The sequence below is a fragment of the Vicugna pacos genome, chromosome 2 (assembly GCF_048564905.1).
Source record: "Vicugna pacos chromosome 2, VicPac4, whole genome shotgun sequence".
In the NCBI taxonomy this organism is placed as follows: Eukaryota; Metazoa; Chordata; class Mammalia; order Artiodactyla; family Camelidae; genus Vicugna; species Vicugna pacos.
In genome coordinates, this window is record NC_132988.1 from 67,529,343 (window position 1) to 67,554,517 (window position 25,175).

Genomic DNA, 25,175 nt, shown 5'->3' on the forward strand with positions numbered 1-25,175 from the left:
TGCCTAAAACTTGCCCATGGCAGTAGGTTCTACTATTTATTGTTAGCTTTATGACTTTTTGATAACTTTCAGTTCCATATCTAAAAAAATAGGGACTTTACTGACATTAATGACTCTAATATTCTGGACTGTATTATGAGAAAATATAAATTAAGTGCTGAGCATAGTGCCTGACAGTTAATAAGCAGTCAGTGAAAGGAAGGTATTATAATTATTATTTATCAACTTGAAACTGTAATTTATTCAATGGTACCACAAATGCCAACATTGGGGAAGCATATTTGTGTGATTTCCACTTTGGAACCTCTCCTCGTCAGTCATGGTGCTGAACAGTTGATACATTTTATCTCAAATTCATCCAACAATTTTGTCATGTTATTAAAATTGACTAAGACTTAGATTAATTTGGGCAAGGTAAGATTGAAAAGAATTGGAACAAGAATTTAAATTTAGGACTGTGATTGTAAATCTCAATCATTTCTGTGTCCTACATATCTTTTCCTTTGATAATTAAGCCCACAAATAAACCCAAAGATTTGGGTTAAGTCCTGCTTCAGTGTGTCCTAACTGAACTATCACAGTGGAGTCTTAGCTAGTCTCCTTGTTTTCACATTTTCTCCCCAGCAATCTAACACCAGTGAACAGAAATATTTTGGAAAGCCTTTTTCTGATGATGTTTCTTTTGCTTAAATGTCTTCAGCTGCCTGCTGTCCACTGCATCAAGGCTAGACATTCACTCATAGGTCTAAACCTACCTTTTCAGCCAGTTGATGGCTATTTTCATTAAAGTTCCCAGTAGTTTGCCTACTGGATGAACTTTGATCCCTTGAACATGCTCCCACACTTTAATGACTCTGCTCAAGCTGTGGCCTCCATCAGTGATACTCTTTCCTACCTCTTCGCCACACCCAAAGCCTATCCACCCTTCAAGATCCAACTCAAATATTTTGTTTCCATGGAAGTTTTCTGAATCTCTAGCTAAAAGTGATCCCTATTTTCATACTTCCAAACGTCTTCAGGGTTAATAGTTCTCTATTACACGTTGTGCTCTCCCTACTGCACGTTTGTTTCCATAGTGTCCTATAGTTCTCCAACTTTAAGTTAATAATAAACAATCAAATATTATTTGTATCGATTTTAATGTCTTTTTCATCCTGCTAGGCTGAAAATCTTGTAAGGCATGAATAGTACCTACCTTGTTCATTGTAGCTCCTGTGTCTAGCACAGTGCCATATACAATAGTTGTTCAATAAACATTTTTGAGTAGGTACATATATACTACATTCTACTTCTTTTAATTATCTGCATCCTCTCCTAGGTTATGATTTTCTAAGAGCAGATTCTGTGACATTCTTCTTTATATCACTCACTGAGTTCATAAATATGTGCTAAGTATATTAATAAATCTTCCCTTTACAAAGTTTGCTCTATAGAAAATAAAATTTCAGAATATTTATATTTTTAATACTATGCACTAAGTTAAATATTATACAGCTATATTCTTATACTTTAAAGAAAAATAACCTAGATGACTGCTTCTAGATAATAAACTGGGGTTGCACTGGTCAATATTTTATGAAATACTGTTTGCTGTGAATTTACAAATGCCAATAGGAATAACAGATAATCCCAAGAATTTGACCATAATGGAATAAAGGTTTGTAGTTGCATAAGCATGTTGATTTGTATAAAAACCAACTCAGAAAGTCTCAGTCAAATTCTTCTAATCTTGCTGAAGTTTTACTTAGAATAAACTGGTTTTTTTTAAATTAAGAAGTTTGTTTTCTTAAACAGTTAAGAAATAATTTAGTCCCATCCTTACCACTACGTTAAATTTACATGCATGAGAGCTATCTTGGTGGCCTAGTTCTAGATATTATGTATATGTATAATTACATTTTCAAAAATTACATAATTCAAGCTATCTTATCTCTCAGTTATGTTGGCCTGGCAATATTCTACTCTGAATAATTAAAAAACTTTGTCTACATCTTTGCACTGAAGAGTTCTTCTTTTGCTTATTTGCTTGAAATAGTCCTCCCCAGATATTTACAGGTCTCACTTTAAGGGCTCTCTGATTATATTAAAATAGCCCATCTCACTTTCTATCCTTTTATTCTTTTTCATTAGTCTTTGTTGCATTTAATCATTACCAAAATTATGATACATATTTGCTTAATTTCCGTATCCTCCATTAAAATATATTGATACCAGACAATGATAAACATCATTTAACTATTTGATGAATAAGTGAACTTAACATTTAACTTAACAGTTGCTTCCTATAAAGAATCATTTATTGCTCTTCCAGTATTTTATAACATAAACCTGTTTATCAGGTTGAACAGCAAATTTGTGTCAAAGATACATTAAGTTGTTTGCAATTATTTTTCAAATATTCATACAGCTATACAAGAGACACATAGCTGCATAGTATGAATTTCTTAAGGTAAGACATTCTGTCTCATTGACTTAAAATTCATTGTTTTTGTTGTTCAACACAGTGAATCAGCATCCAAGGGAAATAACTGCCCTACTAAATTTACACAGACATATATTTTAACTCTAAAAATTTAGCTGGAAGCAGTTCATAGAGTACCTATATCACAACCTTTAGTTGGCACTGGAATGATCCCAATGAGTGATAGTCACAACACATGAAAGGCTCCTTCACAGGGAGACCTTTCCAACATAGCTTTGGTCACCATTCATTTGCATTTAAATTTTTAAAAATCTAGTGTAAAGGGTAAATAAGACTGGTTATAAAACTATTGCATTGATGAGCATTTTAGTAAAATTTCTGATACAATAAATTATTAGTTTGAAATAACATCGAAAACATTGAAAACTCATTCTTTCAAAACCTATTCTATAGACTTAGAATAATTATTAAAGGGGTAATGTTACTTCAGTCTGTTTTAGAAACACTTCCATTTCATTATTAAAAACAGAGTCATGACAATGTAATGATCAGATGTTGTAGCAACTTTTGATATTTAAAAGAAGCCTGTGTACTTAGAAATTAAATATTTAACAAAGCACACACACATTTGAGTATTGACCTGAATGCTTTCTCCTAAGATTGGGATCAAAGCAAAGATGTCTGTTATCATCACTTCCATTCATACTGGAAGTCCTAGACAGTTCAATAAAGCAAGAAAAAGAAATTAAGAACATATAGAATGAAAAGGAATAAACTGCCTTTATTAACATATTATATAGAAAATCTCTATCAATCTGAAAGGTACTAATATGTAAGCTTACAAAGGCCACAGGATAGCACATTACATATGAAATTCAACCTGCATTTCCATATATTAGCATTGAACAAATGAATATTGAAATTATAAACAGTACAGTTATACCTTGGAGATATTACAGGTTCAGTTCCAGATGACTGCAATAAAGCAAATATCGCAATAAAGTCACACAACTTTTTTGGTTTCTCAGTGCATATGAAAGCTATGTTGACACTATACTGTAGTCTATTAAGTATGCAATAGTATTATGACGAAAAAAAAGTAACATACCTTAATTGAAATACTTTATTGCTAAAAAATGCTAACCATGATATTAACCTTCAGTGAGTTGTAATCTTTTTGCTGACACGTCATTTTGCCTTGGTATTGATGACTGCTGACTGATCAGGGTAGTGGTTGCTGAAGGCTGGGGTGGCTGAGGCCATGTCTTAAAAAAAGACAACAATGACGTTTGCCACACTGACTCTTTCTTTGACAAATGATTTCTCTGTAGTATGCAGTGTGGTTTGATAGCATTTTACTCACAGTAGATCTTCTTTCAAAGCTGGAGTCAGTCCTCTCAAACCCTGCCTTTGCTCTATCATCTGTTTGTGTAACATTTTAAGTCCTTTGTTGTCATTTCAACAATCTTCACGGCATCTTCAACAGGTGTAGTTTCCATGTCAAGAAACCACTTTCTTTACCCCTCCATAAAAAGGAACTCTTCGTCTGTTAAAGTTTTATCCTGAGATTGCCGCAATTCAGTCACGTCTTCAGGATCCACTAATGATTCTAGTTCTCTTTGCTGTTTCCACCACATCTGCAGTTCCTTCCTCCACTGAGGTCTTGAACCCCTCAAAGTGATCCATGTGGTTTGGAATCAATTCTTCAAAGCTCCCATTAATGTTGTTATTGTGACCTCTTTTCATGAATCACAAATATTCTTAACAGTATCTAGAATGATGAATCCTTTCCAGAAGGTTTTTAATTTACTTTGTCATCAGAGGAATCACTATCTATGGCAGTGATAGCCTTACAAAATGGATTTTTTAAATAATAAGGCTTAAAAGTTCAAATTACTCCTTGATCCATGAGCTGAAGAATGGATACTGTGTTAATAAATGATAATAAAATAAAATGTGTTAATAATGATAAATCTTACTCATCAGTGCTCTTGGATGACTGATGCCTTGTCAATGAGCAGTAATATTTTGAAAGGAATCTTTTTTCTGAGCAGTAGATCTCAACAGTGGGCTTAAAATATTCAGTAAACCATATTGTAAACAGATATGCTGTTACCCCGGCTTTGTTCTTTCATTTATAGAGCACAGACAGAGAAGATATAGCATGATTCTTAAGGGCTCTAGAATTTTTGGAATGGTTAATGAGCATTGGCTTCAATTTAGAGTCACCAGCTGCATTAGTCCCTAAAAAGAGACTCAGTCTGTCCTTTGAGTGTTTGAAGTCAGGAATTGACTTCTCTCTACCTATGAAAGTTCTAGATGGCACTTGTTCCAATATAAGGCAATTGCATCTATATTGAAAATCTGTGGTTTAGTATAGTCACCTTCATGAATTATCTTAGAGCCTCTAGGTAATCTGCTACAGCTTCTACATTAGCACTTGCTGCTTCACTCTGCACCTTTATGTTCTAGAGACAGATTCTTTTCTTAAACCTGATAAGTCAACATCTGCTAGCTTCAAACTTTTCTTCTGTAGCTTCCTCACCTCTCTCCAGCCTTCATAGAATTAAAGAGAGTTAGGGCCTTGTCCTGGATTAGACTTTGGCCTAAGGGAATGTTGAGGCTGGTTTGATCTTCTATCCAAACCAGTAAAGCTTTCTTCGTATCAGCAATAAGGCTATTTGGCTTTCTTATCATTTGTGTGTTCACTGGAATAGCACTTTAAATTTCCTCCAAGAACTGTTCCTTTACATTCACAACTTGGCTAGCTGATGTAAGAGGCCTAGCTTTCAGCATGTCTCAGCTTTCGACATGCCTTCCTCACTAAGCTTCATTATTTCTAGCTTTTTATTTAAAATGAGAGACATGCAACTCTTCCCTTTACTTGAATACTTAGAAGCTATTGTAGGGTTACTAACTGGCCTAATTTCAGTATTGTTGTGTTTCAGGGAATAGGGAAGCCTGAGGAAAAGGAGAGAAGGGGAAACAGCCAGTCAATGGAGCAGTTAGAACACACAAAGCATTTATCAGCCAAGCTCTCTGTCTTACATGGGCACAGTTCATGGTGCCTCAAAACAATTACAATAGTAACATCCAAGACCACTGATCACAAACCACCATGACACATATAATAATAATGAAAATTTGAAATATTGTGGGTACTAGCAATGTGACAGTGAGACATGAAGTGAGCAAATGCTGTTGGAACATGGCACCAATAGACTTGCTGGAATCAAGATCGCCACAAAGCTTCAATTTGTAAAACAGTATCTGCGAAACACAATATAATGAAGTGAAATAAAATGAGATATGCCTGTACTATATATAATGGCATTAACAGCCATGAAAATTATAGCCATTATCTTGTAATAACTTTTAATGAGATATAATTTGTAAAAATACTGAATCACTATGCTGTACATCAGAAACTAATATAATATTGTCAACCAAGTATACTTCAATAAAAATTTTAAATAAAAACAGTAGAGTAGGGAATCAGGGAAGGTCAAGTCAATAAGCAACCAGTGTTCTTTTTTCAAAAATTTTTTATTGAAGTGTAGTTGATTTACAATGTTAGTTTCAGGTATACAGCAAAGTGATTCAGTTAAACATACAGATATATATTTAAATTTTCTTTTCAGATTCTCTTTCATTATATATTATCACAAGAAATGGAATACAGTTCTCTGTGCTATACAGTAGGTCCTTGTTGTTTATCTATTTTATATATAGTAATGTGTATCTTAATCCCCAAGCTCTTAATTTCTCTCTCCTCACCCTTTCCCCTTTGGTAACCATAGTTTGTTTTCTATGTCCATGAGTCTGTTTTTGGTTTATAAATAGAATGTGTTTCTTTTTTTTTTTAGATTCCACATATGTGATACCATATGATATCTATCTTTCCCTGTTTGACTTACTTCACTCTATGATAATCTCTAGGTCCATCCATGTTGCTGCAAGTGGCATTATTTCATTCTTTTTTATGGCTGAGTAATTTCCCATTATATATAAGTATAATACCTATCTATCTATCTATCTATCTATCTATCTATCTATCTATCACATCTTCTTTATCCAGTCATCTGTTGATGGACATTTAGGTTGTTTCCATGTCTTGGCTATTATAAATAGTGAGCAGCCAGTGTTCTTTACTTAGCTTTCTGTTTGATTGACTGGTGTAAAGGTTTGTATTTCAGTGGTATTTTGCAATCCAGTTCAGAGGGAGGAGCTGTGATTAAGATATAAATGTCCTAGATAAGGAAGATCAACAGTGTTCTCATCTACAACTAATATAATCTGCATGTTAAATAAACAAAATTAACATGCCCCAGAATCTTTCTGTCACATTTCTGAAAGGTCATCTGTGAAAGAGGTAATGGGTAGGTTAGAGTGCTGCATACGAAGAAATTTTAGAGCTTCTCATTCTTGGAATTTTCCCCTCAAATGCTGAGCTGCCTTATCATTGACAAATGACCTAAAAATATACAACCCAAATGCTATTTCATTAGATATAATTTTTTCAAGTAGCTATTTTTAATTTTTTACGTTCTAGGAATATATTAGGTGGTTAATTGATAATTATTTGCTATAGAAAATTCATGTAATTCCCAGACGTTTAAAAAGATAAACTTCATAGCTATGAAATTACAAAGAATGATTAAATTTTATTTACTGAGCTTTTAAAGAAAACTGACAAACTGTGTGTATAACTTAAACAATGTAAGTACTAAATTTTGTCTTTGTAAGAATGACCAGAGTTCTATTGTTGAATTTCATATGCTGATAGATCCTACTTTTATTTTCATAAATAGATTTGCTTCTATATTTGCATAAAAATCCATTAATTAACTTATTATAATATTATATCTGACTATAGAGAAAACTCTGAAAAGGAACTATATCCAGGGAAAAAAGCTTATTTCATAGCTATATGCATAATAATAGTCATATTTCATTAAGTATATCTGCAGCATTTGAAATCTAATTTCCATGTAGTTTCTTCTATGTAGTTAAGCAGTTATGCACTATAAATGTAACATTAGCATTAGCAAATGCAACATGAATCAAAGAAAATACAATTCTAATATGGAGAATCCATTTTAAACCCCAATGTTTATTTCACTTATTCTAATGAATGGAAAACATGTAATTAAAGTAGATAATCCAGTTTCAAGCATCTAGAACAAATCTTAATACATAGTCTGTTGAATGAAAGTTAATCTCATTTAAAATTTATTAGACCACTTCCAGAAAGACAATATTGTATGGAGTAACTTTTATCCTCATTAGTTTAGAGATATGCACATTAGTACTCTTGATTACTAATCCACTTAAAAAATTGGGAAGAATTAAACTTTTTTTTTAATTTGAGAGAATGTAGATTGATGCTTAAATCTGAACTCTGGCTTACAAATATCAGCAGTAGTACCTGGCTCAGCTTATTCGAGTAAGGTAAGAATATACTAACAGCTGGCCTTACTATGTCCCTTGATAATAAACTGTAGCTCTGCATCAGCCATCCAAATTTCCAACTAATGGAGGGTCCTGAGAGAGTCAAGACAAAGAGATCCCCACAACACAAATAGATATACATAACACTATTAAAAAATCTGAAGTCCATAAATTTGTGAAAGAGTAAGCTCTTGGCTAATAAGTCATATCTTCCATATTGCCATAGAGCAGTTGTGAAGAATATTTAATATTCTTTTTGTCAGTGAGGAGATGGCAGTTGACCAGCTAAATAAATTCAAACAAAGAGAAATGAATGGTTTTACCAACTTAAAAGAAGTATTAAATACTCACTTAATTTTTGCTGTTCTTATTGGGCCAAAGGGTAAAGAACATAAGAACAGTCCTAAGCAAGAAACAGTTGCCCCCAAAAAGATTAGTCATAAAAGGCAAGAGATCTAAGTCCGCTTTCCTTCAAAGAGAAAAAAAAATTTTTAGGACATATTTCTTGAGTTAACTTTACTGAAAATGTGAAAAGGTGAAGGTACTTGTCTCAAGCATTTTATCCCGTGAGTTAGTATGTTCTTAAAAGTGATATGTTATGTAAATAAAGAAAAAATGAATTGATCTTTCCTCTACCTTACCAATAACAGAAATGGTGACTAGTAATACCTAAAGCAACTGAAGTTTGAGATTAGAAATAAAGGTATAAACAGAGGGTAGTAACCACCAAGAAGAAAGATGACTATGGAAGGATGAATTATAAAAGGGAAAAGAGGTAGTAGGGTCATAATGCCTCACTGACTTAGACAGGAGAGCTGAGATACCTTTCAAGGTGGTATCTATGCTAATATATCAAACTGAATCCTTAACAGGCCTCTACAACTTATTCAGGTCTATACATATGGCTGAAATCATGAGTTCAGTGTGAAAGTATGTATGAAAGTACCAGTGAGTTCAGTATGGGAGTAACATAACTGACCTGATTTTTAATCTATTTTTAAAAACATTTAACCAAGATGCAACTGTCAATTCTTACTTTGTATAGCTTCTCTTATGATTTGACACTGCCATATTATACAAAGGCCTCATTCACTTTAGGTCCTTCTGCCTATACAAGTTTAGTTGATTATGAGAAGAAGCAGGGCAGAGCAAGTTCAAGAATTTGTCAATAGGTGTGAGAAGGGAGATACAAGACTTAAGGCAATTATTTCACATTTTGTAGATTAAATGATTATCTGGGCTATTTTCCCTTTTTTGTTTGCCATAGGTTCTAGACAAACCTTACACTCTGTTTTTGCACTGGATTTTACTTTTTCTATTTTCAGAACTTAATTCTTGCCAACTTGCTCATTTTATCTCACCTGTGGAGAAGTGTGGCTCAAGAGTATTTGACATTCTAGTATTTAAGCCAGTATTTTTTAGGTAGTATGAAGGATTTTTCAAACATTGCCTTGATAGTTTATAAAAGTTTTTAAAAGTTTATAAAAGCTTTTAAAGTTGCATTAGTTATTCCATTTATTACATTCTAGGATAAGTAAAACAAGACCTGGAATAGATTAGATAAATTTTAACCATAAGAAATTTCTGGTATTCAGTCATTTTTAACCTATAAAAAGGGCAATTTCATATGGTTTCTACTAGTAGATCATACTACTGTACATTTTCTATAGTTATATTTTAGATTAATTCATTTTTTATTTTGTATAAAATACCTAAAATGTAGGCTGCTCTCTTCACCCAATGATAATATAAATTGTTGAATGCCTCAAAGTACCCTGTTTTCAATTCTGAGCAGTAATAAACAATTAATTATAAAGTCTTAAGAACTTTATAAAAGAATTTAAAGAAAAGTCAATACATTTTAAATACTGGCAACTACAGGAAATCAGTTAAGAGTCAGAGTTTAGTCTTACACACTATTAGAAGAAAATATACTGTACAGAATCTAAAACGACAAATGCAAATATTTCTGATTTGTCTTTGAATTGGCTTTTGAAGCTAGATTTTAAATATTAAGCTTCCTGAAATGCTTAAGGTTCAAATGCCTTACAATAAATAATGAGACCATATAATGATTACATGATTCAAGAGTGTGAAAACTTTCTCATTCCTAAATATTTACCCATTACTCTAACCCAAACCCATAGAATTCCAATGACACAATATCCTTTTCAAAGACTACTGCAAATAACTGCTCAATGCAACACAGACTTGTCTTCTTGGTCAAGATATTGGTTTCTGTGTTGTCTTCCTACATTTGTTGAATAATGTTGAGAGATCCAATTTAGATCTTTACAAGGCTTCTTTAAGCACAATAGGAATTTTTTTTCAGTATTTATTGTTTTTAAAATGTACTTCACAAATTTAGCTTTCATTTATCTAAATATACACAAAAGTCGACTGTAGAGTGTTATCGTATGAATTGAAAATCTGTTTTTTAAAAGAGCTGGCAGTTACTATCATCAGCATTATCATCAAATCCAGGAATTATAAGATAAATGAAGTGATTAGAGAAAATTATTGGAAAAAAATACAAAACCTTTTACCTCAACTTTATCCTGTCTCCTCTTTTACATTGTGAACACCGTAAAAGGAGAGAATATGTTTGTTTCATTCATATATGTGTCTATGTGTGCATTTGTTTATGTGCATGTGGTATGTGTATGTATCTACACATGATACATATGCACAACACATATCATGTATATATAATGTAAATAGTGTATGCAGATATGCACATATAGCATGTATGTATAGTGTACTACTAGTACACTATAACCTAAAATCATAAGTATTTGTTGAATTACCAAATAAATGAGACTATAAAATCTATTCCATAAGCATGTGTCTGATGCTTTCCCGTCTTCTACAGTAAATCCTCACTAGCACCAACAACAAAAGTTTTCTTGGAATGAATTCTTTTTATTGTTCAGCTTTTTATTTACCTTCTGAATTAGTATATCTCAAGTATCTCATAGCTCTTCTTGAATATATAATGAAAAGCAAATCTGAAATTTTTCTTTACTCCTGGCCTTTCCTACATTCTTAGTATCTGTTCTTTGACTTTAGATGTATGTAAGTCACTGTGAACAGTCTACAATGGGCCAAGCAATGTGTTTGTCACTGGGAATACAGACAGCTCTGTTTAACTAAGAAGACATTATTGTAAACAAATAATCATACAGAGAAGTGCCAAAGGAGGAAGTATATACCATATATTATGCAAGTTTAGATAGGATGGCTGTGCTTCAGGAGTAAATAAGGTGTAAGACACAAGGGCAGGAAGGCTATAGGGTCTCACCAAATGTGAAAAGGAACACTGATTATTGGCAGGGGAAACAGCATGCCCATAGATGGTCTCCTTGGCACTTCTTTCACTTAGTTCTGCAACTGTACCAAAAAGATAGTAGAACCACACTGCTTTAGTGTTCTACTGTAACATTTCTAAATTGCAAATTTCATCATTTCTTTCTCTCATTTCAGTCTTTACTCAACTCTCAAAGTTCAAAGATTTTAATCTGGTATAAAAGGCCCTTCATAGTCTGACTAATCAGTTTCATTTGATAACTTCCAGCATCTCTTTGTGAGTGCATGTCAAGTCTCTTGGGTTTTTACAAGGGCTGTGTTCTCTCATCCCAAGAATACCTCCTTCTTTCTCCTGCAGCTAATTCTTACTTGATTTTAAAAACTAAACTCAATCACTGTATACTCAGAGAAGCTTTTATGAGATTGAGTGGGCACCCCCATAATACCTCGTTTATACTTTTTTAAAAAACATTTATCAGATTACGCCATCAGGGTGTGGCATGTTGATTTGCCTTTTGCCTCTAAGCCTACTTGCCAGTAACATCTCTTATCCCTGTCTCACTTGTAGACACACCAGATATAGGGACTAGGGAAAAAATAATCAACACTCTAGGATAATTTAAGTGGTTCTCTAAGGCCTTCAGAAGGTTAACGTTCTCCATATTAATTAGCTATTAACTTTTTGAAATCATAGAATTTAAGTATTCAAAAAGACTTTACGGCTATCTAATGGGATGTTTTTAAAAATATTTTTGACTATGACCCATGTAAGAAATGTTCTACATCACAGTGGGGTGTGATACACAATCATATATTTAAAATAACAGCTCCACAATATAATACACTTACTATATATGATATAGTAAAACAATATATCATATATTATTTAATTATTTTTAATACAACAAAGAAAAAAGTCAAAGTGAACTTACTACCAAAATACTCAAATTATGAATCAGTAAACCAAAAATAGCTTCATGCTTATCCACAAAAAATATTTCAAGTCCCATTAATAGTGATAGCACTCTACCCATCTATTTTAGTGTAAACTCTCCCTATAGTTTATGGATAAAAGTGAGGTCTTGAGAGGTAAGTGACTTGTCCAGACAAATAAGCACAAAGCTGAATCTAGAACACATCTAAAGTTCATACTAGTATTCTTTCCACCACATCAATGACAAAGAACTTCTGCTAAGAAGCCATCATATATTTAGCTTATTTACTCTTTGAGAGACTAGATCCCTTGCACAAAATACCTTTACAAATGAATTAAATGAACCACTTGCTAACCTTCTTATCTTACTTCTATGGCACAATTCGTGTTTTTAGAATTCTGTCTAAAATATCTGTGTTAAAAATAATACTCATCTGGGATCCTAATTGAAAGATACTTTAAATCCCCAGAACAATAAGCTCTGGATCAAAGCTGATGAGGCTTCAATACAGAAGTTTCATGTCTGCAACAATACTTTCAGATTGGAAAAGTGAGTGAGTAGAACAATGCCAAAAATTGGGAAGAAGAGAACCAGGCTGATAGAAAAGCTATACCGCAGAATTCTGAAAAAAAAAAAAATGAGAGAACTTCAAGCCCTTTGCTAATTTTTTAAAACTGAAGTTGTTAACGTATTATATTTATAGGAAGCTTGTTAAATATCAAAGTAAGTTTTTTCTCCTGTACATTTTGTCTTATCCTAACTTTATCTTGGTAAATAAGAAATACACTTTTTCATATTTAGTAAGAAATACAGAGGATATGCTACATCATGCTGTTGTGAAAGGATCCATGGGGATAAGCTAAATGAATGAAATGGGCAGTCTTCCTCAGGCTCTGCTATTATTTGACAGTAAATTAGGGAGGGCAAGAACACTCATTGTTTAAGTGTTAATGCCTACAGGCTTAAAGTACTATATTTAATTGAAGACAAAAATCAAATGATTGCACAATTATAATTATCACAAAATCATGATTAAGTTTGAAACATTAGTCAGTGCAGAACATTTAGGAAACTGGTGTCTGTAGAGAGATTAAGAACCTCTGAGAAGCAAGGTTAGACTAAATAGGAATTTGAACTAAATCACTCTCATCAAATATCAGTTATTCATTTCTGAGTCTGTAAAAAACAATAGCCTGAAGTTACCTGAACATAAATATAAATACAGTTTATTTACCTTAAATTCATTAATTAATTATTTTGAAGCTCAATTATTTCAAATGTCATATAGAGTCTGGATTTTGTTAATTCAATAATTTTTAATTTCATCATTTCATTCATATGATAGATACAATAATCCTATTGCTATGATACTTTATATTATTTAGAGTTAAAGAAATACAAACTCTAATAGACTCTCCTTTTACATTTATATTTCAACTTTTTCCAGAATATACTTAAATGAGCAAAGTAAGACAAAAATTTATACCAAACTATTGATCATTCTAAAGAAGCTAAATAAACCATATTAAATATTTTAATTTTGAAGCATAGATTATTCTAAATGTTTATGTGTAATATAATATATTACTGCACGTTATTTCTATTTCTACCATTTAGAAAGAAAAGACCACCTCTTGTTTAAAAAAATTCTTACGTTTAAAGACAACAACAAAAGAAAACTTTAACACAAAATACAATAACACACATGAGAAATTCTTATTTTTAAAGCACTCTCCACCTGCCAACATCTGTCCTGCCTGTCTCAGGAATCATAAACCTCTATCACCACTGATAACTTTGACCAAGAAAAGCTGAGTACTTACCCGTACATCATGGACCCAGAACTGGGGCACCTTCTATTCAGGCACCATCTGATCTTTATCAGCTAGGTCAGAGCTGGGAGGCTGGAAAATAATGAGAGTCATTGGCAACAAGAAAAGAAAACAAGTCTGACTGGTTTAGTGACTGAGGTCTGCAGTCTGGAAATAGCCTGATAAGAACATGATCAACTTTGTACCTGCTGGTTCCACAGGTGGAGGAATTGTCAATACCTTTGTAGAGAAGCTCCAAGCAGCGAGGGCAGACCACTTGCAACTGGTGATGATTTAGAGGGCCACACTTTTCCGGTTGGGAAGGTATGATCACCATTGAGGTATGGCCTCAATTTGTTTTAAAAAAAATAAACCAGCAAAACATTAGAGTACATTGGGTGCTCTGTACTTCATTAAAATGATTGTATCTTCTCCTCTTTGAGGGAATCATCAGGTGTGGCGATGTGCAACAGACCTGGGCTCTGTGCCAAGATGCTTGCCTTTGTTTCGGTGGTATGATAATGGGCTTGCTGTTTAGCTCATTGGGATTTATCTTCCTCATAAGTAAAGGGTTACGACTGCATTACCTTTTCTAATACTGTCCATTTGAGCTCTAAAGATAACAGATTTTATTGATATAATTTATTTACCACCAAAAAGATCCAAAAAAAATTTAAAAAAACCTTTTTCTCCTTTCTTATCATTAGGAATAGCTTAGTCTATTTTAGTGCATGTGAATTCCTCAATATTTATAAATAGTCACTTTAGATAATTCACCCACAGAGCTTTTAATCTGAATACATGAACTTGTAATGAAAATCAGTAAAGTTTCAGGAAGAATATTACAATTTTAAGAGCTGTTTTTAAAGGATCAGAGCCAGGAGATATTAAAGGGGAAAAAAAAGATTTAAACATGCATCTTTGTTATTCATACAGAATATGTTTATCTAAGATGCTACAAATAACAATATGAATCTTATCTTTACACTTTCATTATAATATTCCACTAAGACATTAATATAAAATACATTTCCCATGACATTTTACAAATAGAAGAACTGAGGTAGATTGTCAGTTTGTATAGTCATAAACAATGTGACAAAGAGACATGTGACAATATAATTTTGAGAAGGAATAAAGAATTCTGAATAAGTAGTTCACAGGAACTTATCAAATCACTTTAACTATATTGAAAATTATAGCTTAACTTAGGAAAAATAACTTTCATTCTCTGGAGATATGATTTTTTCCAAAAGAAAAAAAATTTTTTAAATCTAACGAAACTGATATAGAAAATTATCTTAATTTTAGTATCTGCTATAACATTATTATTTTGATTTTCTATATGGTAATACTGTGCTAACTTGAAATTAACATTGTGCAAATATGCTTTTAAATGATTTTAATGTTTACATTAAAATATTTCTCATTAATGAATTAATATTTTAATAATTGATATTTGTTTAAACTCATAAAAATATTCTCAGCTCTTTATATTTATAAATAATAATACAGTAGAAAATAAACTCTTTGGCTTAAGTGGAGGAAATTTTGCCATACAAAAAGCATGTCCAAGTAAGTTAAGAACCAGCTTTGAGGGTTCTGGAATGAAACATGCAGTATGTACATATTTCTTCTTTTAAGAAAATCAGCATTTTCATATTGAATTATAGGACTTGGGGGTGAGAATTAAGAGATAGAGTAGTATTTAAACAGTTAGAGATCACAATAGAAGCTATCTTATTTTTAAAAGCTCAAAAATAGACGTTTAATTGTCTTTCTCAGGAACCTTTCCTGCTACACCATTCTCTCAAATTATCATCTGTTTGATTTTAAAAGTTCTGTTTCTTTGATTATTTTTATTTTTTCCCTTCTGCTTTTAGTGAATATGTAAAATAATCCCTTTATTCTCTGAGGTAATGACTTTCCCGTGGTGGATGGCGGTACACCAGTATGCTGTGTCATCAACTAACCATGTGAACTTGGGAACATTCTTAACCTTTCTATATCCCAGTCCCCACCCCCTCCCACCCCGGAAAAGTAGTCTAATACTTGTACATAGTTTAAACAAGATAATAAGTATAAAGGACTGAACATAGTGTCTGGCCCATAATAAAGCCCAGAAGTATTAAGTATTGTACTTTCTCTCAAATCCATTTTTTTCCCTAGGATTAGCACTGTATTGCTAATTGTTTTCAATAGAGCTCAAAAAGGGTGTTTTCCAAACTCTTCTGTCTGTATGGTTCTCATTTTAGCAACATAATTCTCTAGTTCTTTGCTTTAATTGTATTAAATAGAGACATTTATGTATTAGGTTCTAATTAATGTAGCATATGAAGATTTTTCAATGAATGTTCATTCTAAGGCTGAATAACTCTATCCGCTAATTCGGAAGGCTGGCGGGCATTAGTAACATGCACTATAGAAGTGAATTACTACACATGAATTTGATCTCATTGCTTTCTCAGCACCTTAGCGCACGTTGCTTCATGTGGGCAGGCACCACACTTGTTTCTATTACTGTGCTGTTGATTGATTTATTATCAGTCAAAAGACAACGAGTGTATGAGGCATCGCATCAATAGGAAAAAGTTAACAATAGGATATTACACCAAGACATCAAGGAGAAAGTTAAGATACTCCCAAATTGATCATGTTTCTTCAGTATCCAAAATAAAAAAATAGAAAAATATAACTTTTAGAATAGATTCTATAAAAGATTTGTGTACATTTCTCTGTAATTTCAGATTTTAAAATAAATTAATTAAATTTATGAACTTAATAAATAAAGTCATTGCAAATAAATAATTTAACCTCATACTTACTAATAGCCTAGGGTTTGAGGGCTGACCTTAAGTTTTACCTTGCACTTACTAAGGCAATCAATGTATTACTTTACCATTGAAGAAAGAGCATAAAGGGGATTTAGTGGAGGATCACTCCTTGCCAAGTACAAGCACTACCAAAGAGTGATAACATGGAAGAAAGAGACCACCTCAAGGGAGATAACAAGTCCTGTGGGTTAGAATAAATGCATCACTGGCTGAAGGAAAAGGAGACCAAATTCAGTAGCCTTTCTCTAATACAGCATAAGAATTAGTAGACATTATTTATCCAGACAACTTAGGACAAAAACTGGGAACACTCACTGTAAGATCAACTCATCTCCATGGATCATTTCCATGTACTCGTTAAATTATGGAACTGAGAAGATCAAAACATAATATATGTTTATTTTTTCAATCTCAAAGAGTAGATCTTAGAGTTGTTCACACCAATGTTCAAGTCAGTAATTTTTTTTTCTCAGATCCTAATTGTTTTGTTTGAAAAACTTCTACTTTTAGGCAAAATATATATTTTAGAAATAGGATAAATTATTGTATTTCAATACAAATAGTTTAATTACTTCATTATAACCAGCTTCAAAGTTGTATATATAGTCTATTATCATTCAGATACAAATTACCACAATACTGTGCTTGCTGATAAATATTCTGTTGGTAGCTAAAACAATTGATCAGTTTTAAGCAGTTCAGTGAGACTTCAAAAACTAACTTACAGAGCATTCTTTACGTGGTCTCCTCATGGTTTTGGAGGTTTCTGTTTTCCAACTATGTAATAGTAGAATGAAATAATCATTAGGTGTTTCTCATTTGAAACAAAGCAGGCTGAGATGTTCTTTATCAAATGATATAGGATCTGAGTAAGACAGACTAGCCCACTTTACATTCTTATGTATTAGCTGTACCTCAGTGGCTTACACTGAAAGAAAAAATGTGTCAAACTAATCAACATACCATAAGCTCCACAGGCAGAATTTAATCCAAAAAGACTTGTGACACAAACAATAAATAAGCATTTTTTCCCCTTAATTTTTAAGTTGAAGGAAGTCCTTTAAGACCTCAAGTAGAAGGTTCCTATACTAGGTCTTCTGAATTTTTTTTTTCAAAAAAAAACTCTCTTTCAAGAGTTAGTGTATTCTCATGACTTTATAGAACTCTCCTCTATTCAGTCAACACCTAAATCTGTATCTCCACTTTATTCCCTTGCTGAAATTGTAGTCTTATAGATGCCTACTAAGTTTTGTTTCATTATCTTACATGACCACATGCAATCATATATTTAAAAAATACTTATTAACAATCTACTATGTGCTAGGCACTGTACCTATCATGTTGCTAAGGCCAAGACAAAATAATTAACACTATCTTGCTCTCAGAGAGTTTTACTGTCTAGTCAGGCATCTCAAACTCAACAAATCTTTGTGCCTCCAAACTTCTTTGTCTTTTTCAGTGACACAACACAATGCCTCAATAATCTACACTAAAAATTTGAAATGTATCCTTGACTCAATTCCATTCTCTCTATCCAGCTAATGATTTTGATAATTATTCTTTCATATTGTTTCTTTGGCCTTTCTCTTCCTAGCCTAGCTTACTTAAACTGTTATAACAGCTTTCCAACTGAACTCCATGACTCTTAGTCTTTTCACCTTTCAGTTCACCTTCATGCTCATTAAAGACTAATTGTCTATAAATATGGCTTTCATCATGTGACTATTAAAAAAAAATCTTTTAATGGCTCCCTATTTTCCACCTCATGAAGAATTTACTCAATGAAATTCAAAATCCTCTAAGAATCAAATTCATCCCAACTTTATTTCCATAATATATCACATCATGACTTTGTAGTTTCTCTTCTATCATCACACCCTCCTTCCCACTGGGGTGTTCACCCTATTCTTGTCTCTAATTTAAAGATGAACACCTTGTAAAAGCCCAGCCCAGTTACTACCTCCTTAACCAAATCTCTAACAGTTTAAGATAGTTTAAGATGCAGTTCCTGGGTGCTGAGTACTTTGATTCTGAATTTTGTTCTACCACTAACTTTGTGACCTTGATTAAGGCACTTATTCTCTCTTGTGCCTCAATTTCCTCACCTATAAAAGAGAAATGAAAATAGCCTCTAACTTTCATGTTATTTTATTTTTATTGTAGTATAGTTGAATTATAATACTAGTTTCAGATTACAGCAGAATGATTCAATATTTTATAGGTTATATTCTATTTAAAGTTATTATAAAGTATTGGCTATATTTCCTGTGCTGTACAATATATTCTTGTAGCTTACTGTAGCTTATTTATTTTATACATAGTAATTTGTACCTCTTAATCCCCTACCCCTATTTTGCCTCTCTCTGCCTTTCTTCACCATTTGTTATTTGTTCTTTTTGATGATAGCCATTCTGACAGGTGTGAGGTGATATCTCATTGAGGTTTTATACACACACACACACACACACACACACACACACACATATATAGACACACACACTTTTTTATTGCAGTATAGTCAGTTTATAATGTGTCAATTTCTGGTGTACAGCATAATGCTTCAATCATACATGAACATAACATTTATTTATTTTCATTTTCTTTTTCACCATAAGTTACTACAAGATATTGAATATAGTTCCCTGTGCTATTCATTGAGGTTTTGATTTGCATCTCCCTGAGGATTTGCAATGTTGAGCATCTTTTCATGTGCCTGCGGCCATATGTATGTCTTCTTTGGAAAAATGTCTGCTGAGATCTGCTACTAAGATCTTCTGCTCATTTTTTAATTGGGCTGTTTGCTTTTTTGATACTGAGTTATATGAGCTGTTGATATATTTTGGATATTAACCCCTAAAGACCAAAAACTGGATCTTTTGCTTCTGTGATATCTTCTAGTGTTTGGTATAGGCCCATAGTAGGTGATCAGTTAACACTCACTGACTGATTTGTCTCATTCCATTCCAAACTACAGTTCATTTTTACCTTCTACATTACTTCTGGGAGTTGGAACTGTGATCATTTTTCTCTTTTTACTTCAAAGGTGAAAGTAAAAAATATTGTGTGCATGAAAAATGTTAGCTTTCCAGAACTCTAATAACTCCTTGTCTTCCTTAACTGGAATATTCTAATACGTTTTACTTAAGAGAAAATCAAGATAGCCATTTCCTCTAAACACTTTCGTGGCTGATTTAGGTTTTGCAGCGAATACATCTTACTCATAAGTGGCTAATAATTTTTATTGATAACTTGGTAAGACTCTGACTCTGGTATATAATAACTTGGAACTTCCATTGCTGCTTGAGCAGTGGTACAGCAAGGTTGAAATCAGGGTTGTAGAAGCTGTCTATTCTGCATACAGGAAATGAGGGGGGGGTGCATTGTCTAATAATGAATTTTAAAACAACAGAAAACTGATTAAAGTTGGTGTGGTTATTATTGTCACCATGCACCACAAAATCTAAACAACATCATTGATAAAAAATATTCCTCCCTACTGGAGGGATGACTACTCCCACTAATGCCTCCACCCTTACTGTACCTCTTACATCATGCTCTAAAGTTATCTTTGTAGACATTAAATTTTTTCATGCTCAATAATGAGGATTCTGATACATTTTAGTGCAGCTTCCCCCATACCAAATTTTTAATATGTTCTATAGTAAAAATACATTTTATATGACAGCAAAGTACCCACACACATACATATGTTTCACTAAACAGTCATCTTTTCTACTAACAGGTAATGGCACTGATTTTGAAAAATATCTCTATTTGATCCTTAGCTATCCAAATTAGAACTTCCAAGGAACTGTTCTAGAATGAATTAAGTAGCTCCCCTGGGGTCCTGTGAACTAGATATAAAATAAAATTGGAACTAAACTAGACTTGTGACATTGATGGGTGAAAATAAAATTTAAGGAGCTGATTTACCTTTTTTGGCCTCTACACTATTAGTCATAGGGAACAGGGATAATGGTACATCAAAGCCAGTATCCAGGCTGAGGGGTGGGTATCACCCAAAGACTGCTCACTTTTTCTCCTTGAAGATTCTATTCCCAAGTCTGGCCCTGATCTGAGTAACATTTCTCAATTTCTGCCCAACTCTTACTCCTCATCTAATAATATACCCTAATTATTCTCATTCAGCTCTGACTAATTTCTTATTTCATTCCAAATTCACAGAGTACTGAAGCTTATTAACCTCCACATCTTTCTAAACCATGTGTTTTGCTTCATTCCTTTCTGGTGAGTGTACTACTCCCTTAGTTATCTCTCTCACTATGCATTATTCAGGTACTTCTTACTGGAAGAGCTTCTTTATGCTTATAATTTATGAATGCAATCAGACATGATGCAATATTGACTGGCCAGGATTTCCTCATGAAATCTATAATTAGATGCCTCATTAACTGCAAGATTAGAAGTTTATGCTTAATGACATATCTCAAAGATTACAAATTATTCTTTCTTATCTACTCTGGTTTAGGATACAGACCAGTTGTAAATGAGGATTTAATCATTATTATACATTTCCAGACGTGTGTTATAAATAACTAAAATTTTATCAAGTATACTGATAAAGATTTAAAAGAGGATGATTTATTCTTAGTTCTGCATGAATTCAGTTATTTTGTAGCAAGTGAGAAGATGACCTTAAACCTATTTCAATAGAAATTACAGGAACTGATTACAGATTAACATGCATACTACTTTATGAGCTAGTATTAACATAGGTTATCATTTCCTATGAGTCAGGATTTTTCTTATTGTTAAAATGAAGGATTTAAATATTATTTGACAGTTTTCTATATGTTCATGATACAATATGGCAGGAAATTGTAAAAGGACATTTAACTATTGAAGGGCTAGTAGGTAAGAATACCATTTCTATGTAGAAAAATCTAAGCTAAGGCTGTGGAAAATTGCTAAATTAATAAAAGATTTCAAAGTGACTTGATTCAAAACATAAATATACCAAAATTAATAAATCCATCTATCAGTATTAGTCACCTGTAAATAATAATAAAATTATTTTTTTTACAAAAGCAAAGATTCTGCAATATAACTAGTAATAGGCTTAAGAAATGTGCAAGATCCTTGTAGAGAAAGCTATATACATTTTAAAGAAAAGAAAAATTGCTGCAAAGATATGCACAAAAATATTACAAAAGAGATACCTTTATATCAGACTAAGATGAGTTTTATATGTGAAAACTGGCAACATACAACTATTGAGTAAGTGTAACATTTTTAAATTGTTAATTCATTTTAGGTTTGTGGATGGGGAAGAGAAGGAGTAGAGAAGAGAAAAAATGGGCAGAAAACAATAAAAAAAGAAAGAAAATGAGAGAAGGAAAGTAGGAAATTCTGAAGATTACAATGCTCAAATGTTCCTTGAGGTATAAACTTCAGAATGTCCTCAGATCACAGCTCTTCAAATGCTTTTTATCTATAGCTCTTAGAGGCTCCAGTTTAGCAATGTTACCCAAATAAGCACAGTAAAAAAAAATTTTTTTTTAAACAGATATGGTAGCAGCAACTAGGACAGTACTACCTGGAAAATTAAGCTGAAGTTCCAAATTGAATTTTCAACTTTGAATCTTCCCACCTCTTACTTAATACTTTGAAACAGTAATAATAAAATTGAGTCCTCCTAGTGGATTGAAGGAATGGGTGAAAGTTTCGAAGGTCACCAGTTTAGGTCTATGAAATTGTTGCAGCATTGTAATTCAATATTTTGCACTCAAGATCGAAGATTTCACATATCAGAAAGTGTAGATCTGGATAGAATAAATAGCAATATAGTGAAAAGAGTATTCAACTAGGAAACCAGATTTTAGTTCCAGAATTAGTCACATTATAACCTTGTTTGCTATCTAACCATCTCGGGGCCTGTTTCCATCTCTGCCAAAAAAAGTTTGAACTATATCATCTTTGATGTCTCTTTATATTCCAAAACAATTATGCTTCCATGATTTCAATCATGTGACCTATGACAAACCTAAGAGGATTTGTAGCAGGGTCACACAGAGTTCTGATCATCAAAATACATGTGTATTTTAGAGATCCTCAGTGTGATTGTGGAAATGATTGTGTTACATGCCTGGGACCAGGAGATAAGCATTAAAACAAACAAACAAACAAAAAATACTACCTAGAGCACTAGCATTATACTTTTTAAAGCTTCTGACGTGCACAGTCATCAGATGCATAATCACTATGTTAAATGTGTGATGTACTGAGTCACTAAACTAGTAAAACAGCAGATAACATTTTTTACAGGTTTATATATTTTTTAAATCTAGCTTCAAGGCTAGTAAATTAACACCCTATCATTACATGATTCTGTTATGGCTGACTTCTCCCTTGCAAGGAATTAAACCAAAGGTAATCAGGACATTTTGTTCTCATGACCCCTAAATACCCTTTAAAATGACTGAGAATGCTAAACAGACACTGTTTATCTGGGCGGTCTATCAGTATTTGCTATATTAAAATTAAAACTAAGAAAATTAAAATATTTATTTATTAATATAAAATAAAAATAATCAGCTATTTAAAATAACATTTTAATTTTTTAAATTATATTTTAAAAATTGTGACTCTCATGTCTATCTGCTTTTGAACTTGCTGCATTCCAATGGATTGTTTTGATTGAAGTGTTTTAGGAAAATTCTGTCTCACACAGAGATATAGTTGGAAAGAAGAAGGAGTATTTTGATAGCCTTTTCAAATAATTGTGGATATTCTTTGATTCTACACCAAAGCTGGAAAAGTGGTAGTTTCTTAGAGGTTAGTTGTTGCAATGTAGAATCTGAAGCCATATGGATGAAATTGTTGTACTTTGTGATGTTAAAATCCATCTATCTCTGTCACCTGACATGTGGATCTTTTCATGTGTATGATTTTGTAATATCATGCGTTGGCTATTTATAAAGTATTGATTCACTTAGTTCACCTAGTCATGCAGATCTCCCAAATGCTGACATATTCCATTATATAATATCAACACCAACTTCATTATAAAAAGTATTAAGTATTGTGAAACTCAGTTTTTAGGGGACTATGTAAGTTTTCCAAAATTCTAATTTTCACTTGAGAGTTTGAATTTTATCACAAACACATTATTATTTTCCTTGAAGTAATAGGCTTACTTTACTAATTTTAATAAATTGTCTGCAAAAGAACTAAGTCTAAATAACCATGATTTTGTATGTCACTTGCTTTTTCAAGTAAAAATGGTGCCATGTGTTAGATAGCAGCTATTTCAGCTTTCAACTCAAATGTCCAAGAACTTTCCTCAAGACCACCATTGTCCTTTAGTATGCAGCATGTGTTTATGTATGCTTTTCATTTTGTTACCTAGCATATTAAAGAACATCTATACCCAATGGTCAAGATATAATAAAATTAATTTTTATTGTTTTATCAAGAACATTCTTAAGTGAAACTGGAAATTTTTTTTCCGGAGTGCTTAAAAGCAAAAATTATAATGTCTCCTGGTACAGTTTGGTGCCAGTGCCTTGATTAGCACTAAGGTGTTAATAGTTTTAATCATTATTGCTTTTACTTTATCAGTACGAATGTCAACACAGAGAAACCACAGTGATACTTAATTTTGATGTCAATAGTCCATTAGAATCTCAGGGATACCCAAGAATCCTTGGTATGCACTTTAAGAAACACTGAATTAACCTTTTCGAACCAAACAGATGTCATTATAAACCTCCAAAGATATTTTTTAATTGACTAGAAGTACACTTCTAAGCAATACATTGAAAATGCCTCAACATTCAAGTTTCAAGTAGAGAAAATAAAATTTGAACAGGACAGATTTAAGATGTAAACATAGAAGTAAATTTAAGAAAGATCATGCATAGGAAACTATAACAGAGCATAAGGAGAAAAACATAGATTTTAAAGTATGCATTAATCCCACAAAATATTGTCTTCCATACCTTGTAGTTTATGATCTTGAAGTGATCACTGGCATCTGCTTCTTTGGCTAGCAGCTATTGAAAATGATTTGAGAATGAAACTCTGGAATCTTTCTTCTGAAATCCAAAATACATGACAGATAGTGCAGAGTTAACCTCCTTTTCCCAGGACCTGGCTTTTAAATCTGACTCAGGCATGGGCCATGGTTTCAAAAGAGTTCTTGACAGTCTGAAGCTAATCACGTGCCATCTTTCTTTAGCCAATCATAAGGTGATGCTAAAAACAACAGTTGGTCAATTGAGGTATTTTCTAACACACCTAAATCATCACTATCATTATCCCTGACTCTCTTCCAGAGAGCTCTGAGGACAGCATGTATCCCATCAGATCCTACAGCTTCCAACATGTAGAAAGAAAATATTGTGCCTACTCTATACAAGGATAATGCAGTTTGACCAAAGCCTTATAGTAAGTC

General features: G+C 32.6%; 1 protein-coding gene across 2 annotated transcripts in view; it reads right to left on the reverse strand.

The window, feature by feature from the left end:
• The window catches only part of LOC102537198 (transmembrane serine protease 11F), a 62,014-nt gene extending 37,133 nt beyond the window's left edge, over positions 1–24,881 (reverse strand). For both annotated transcript variants that reach the window (XM_006217850.4, XM_072940820.1), the window contains exons 1-2: positions 24,721–24,881; positions 13,938–14,018 (exon numbers count right to left, since the gene is read on the reverse strand). In XM_006217850.4, the coding sequence (XP_006217912.1) occupies positions 13,938–13,948 (11 nt within the window). In that variant the 5' untranslated portion in view covers positions 13,949–14,018; positions 24,721–24,881. The remainder of the gene's footprint in view (positions 1–13,937; positions 14,019–24,720) is intronic.
• Between the last annotated feature and the right edge of the window lie 294 nt (positions 24,882–25,175).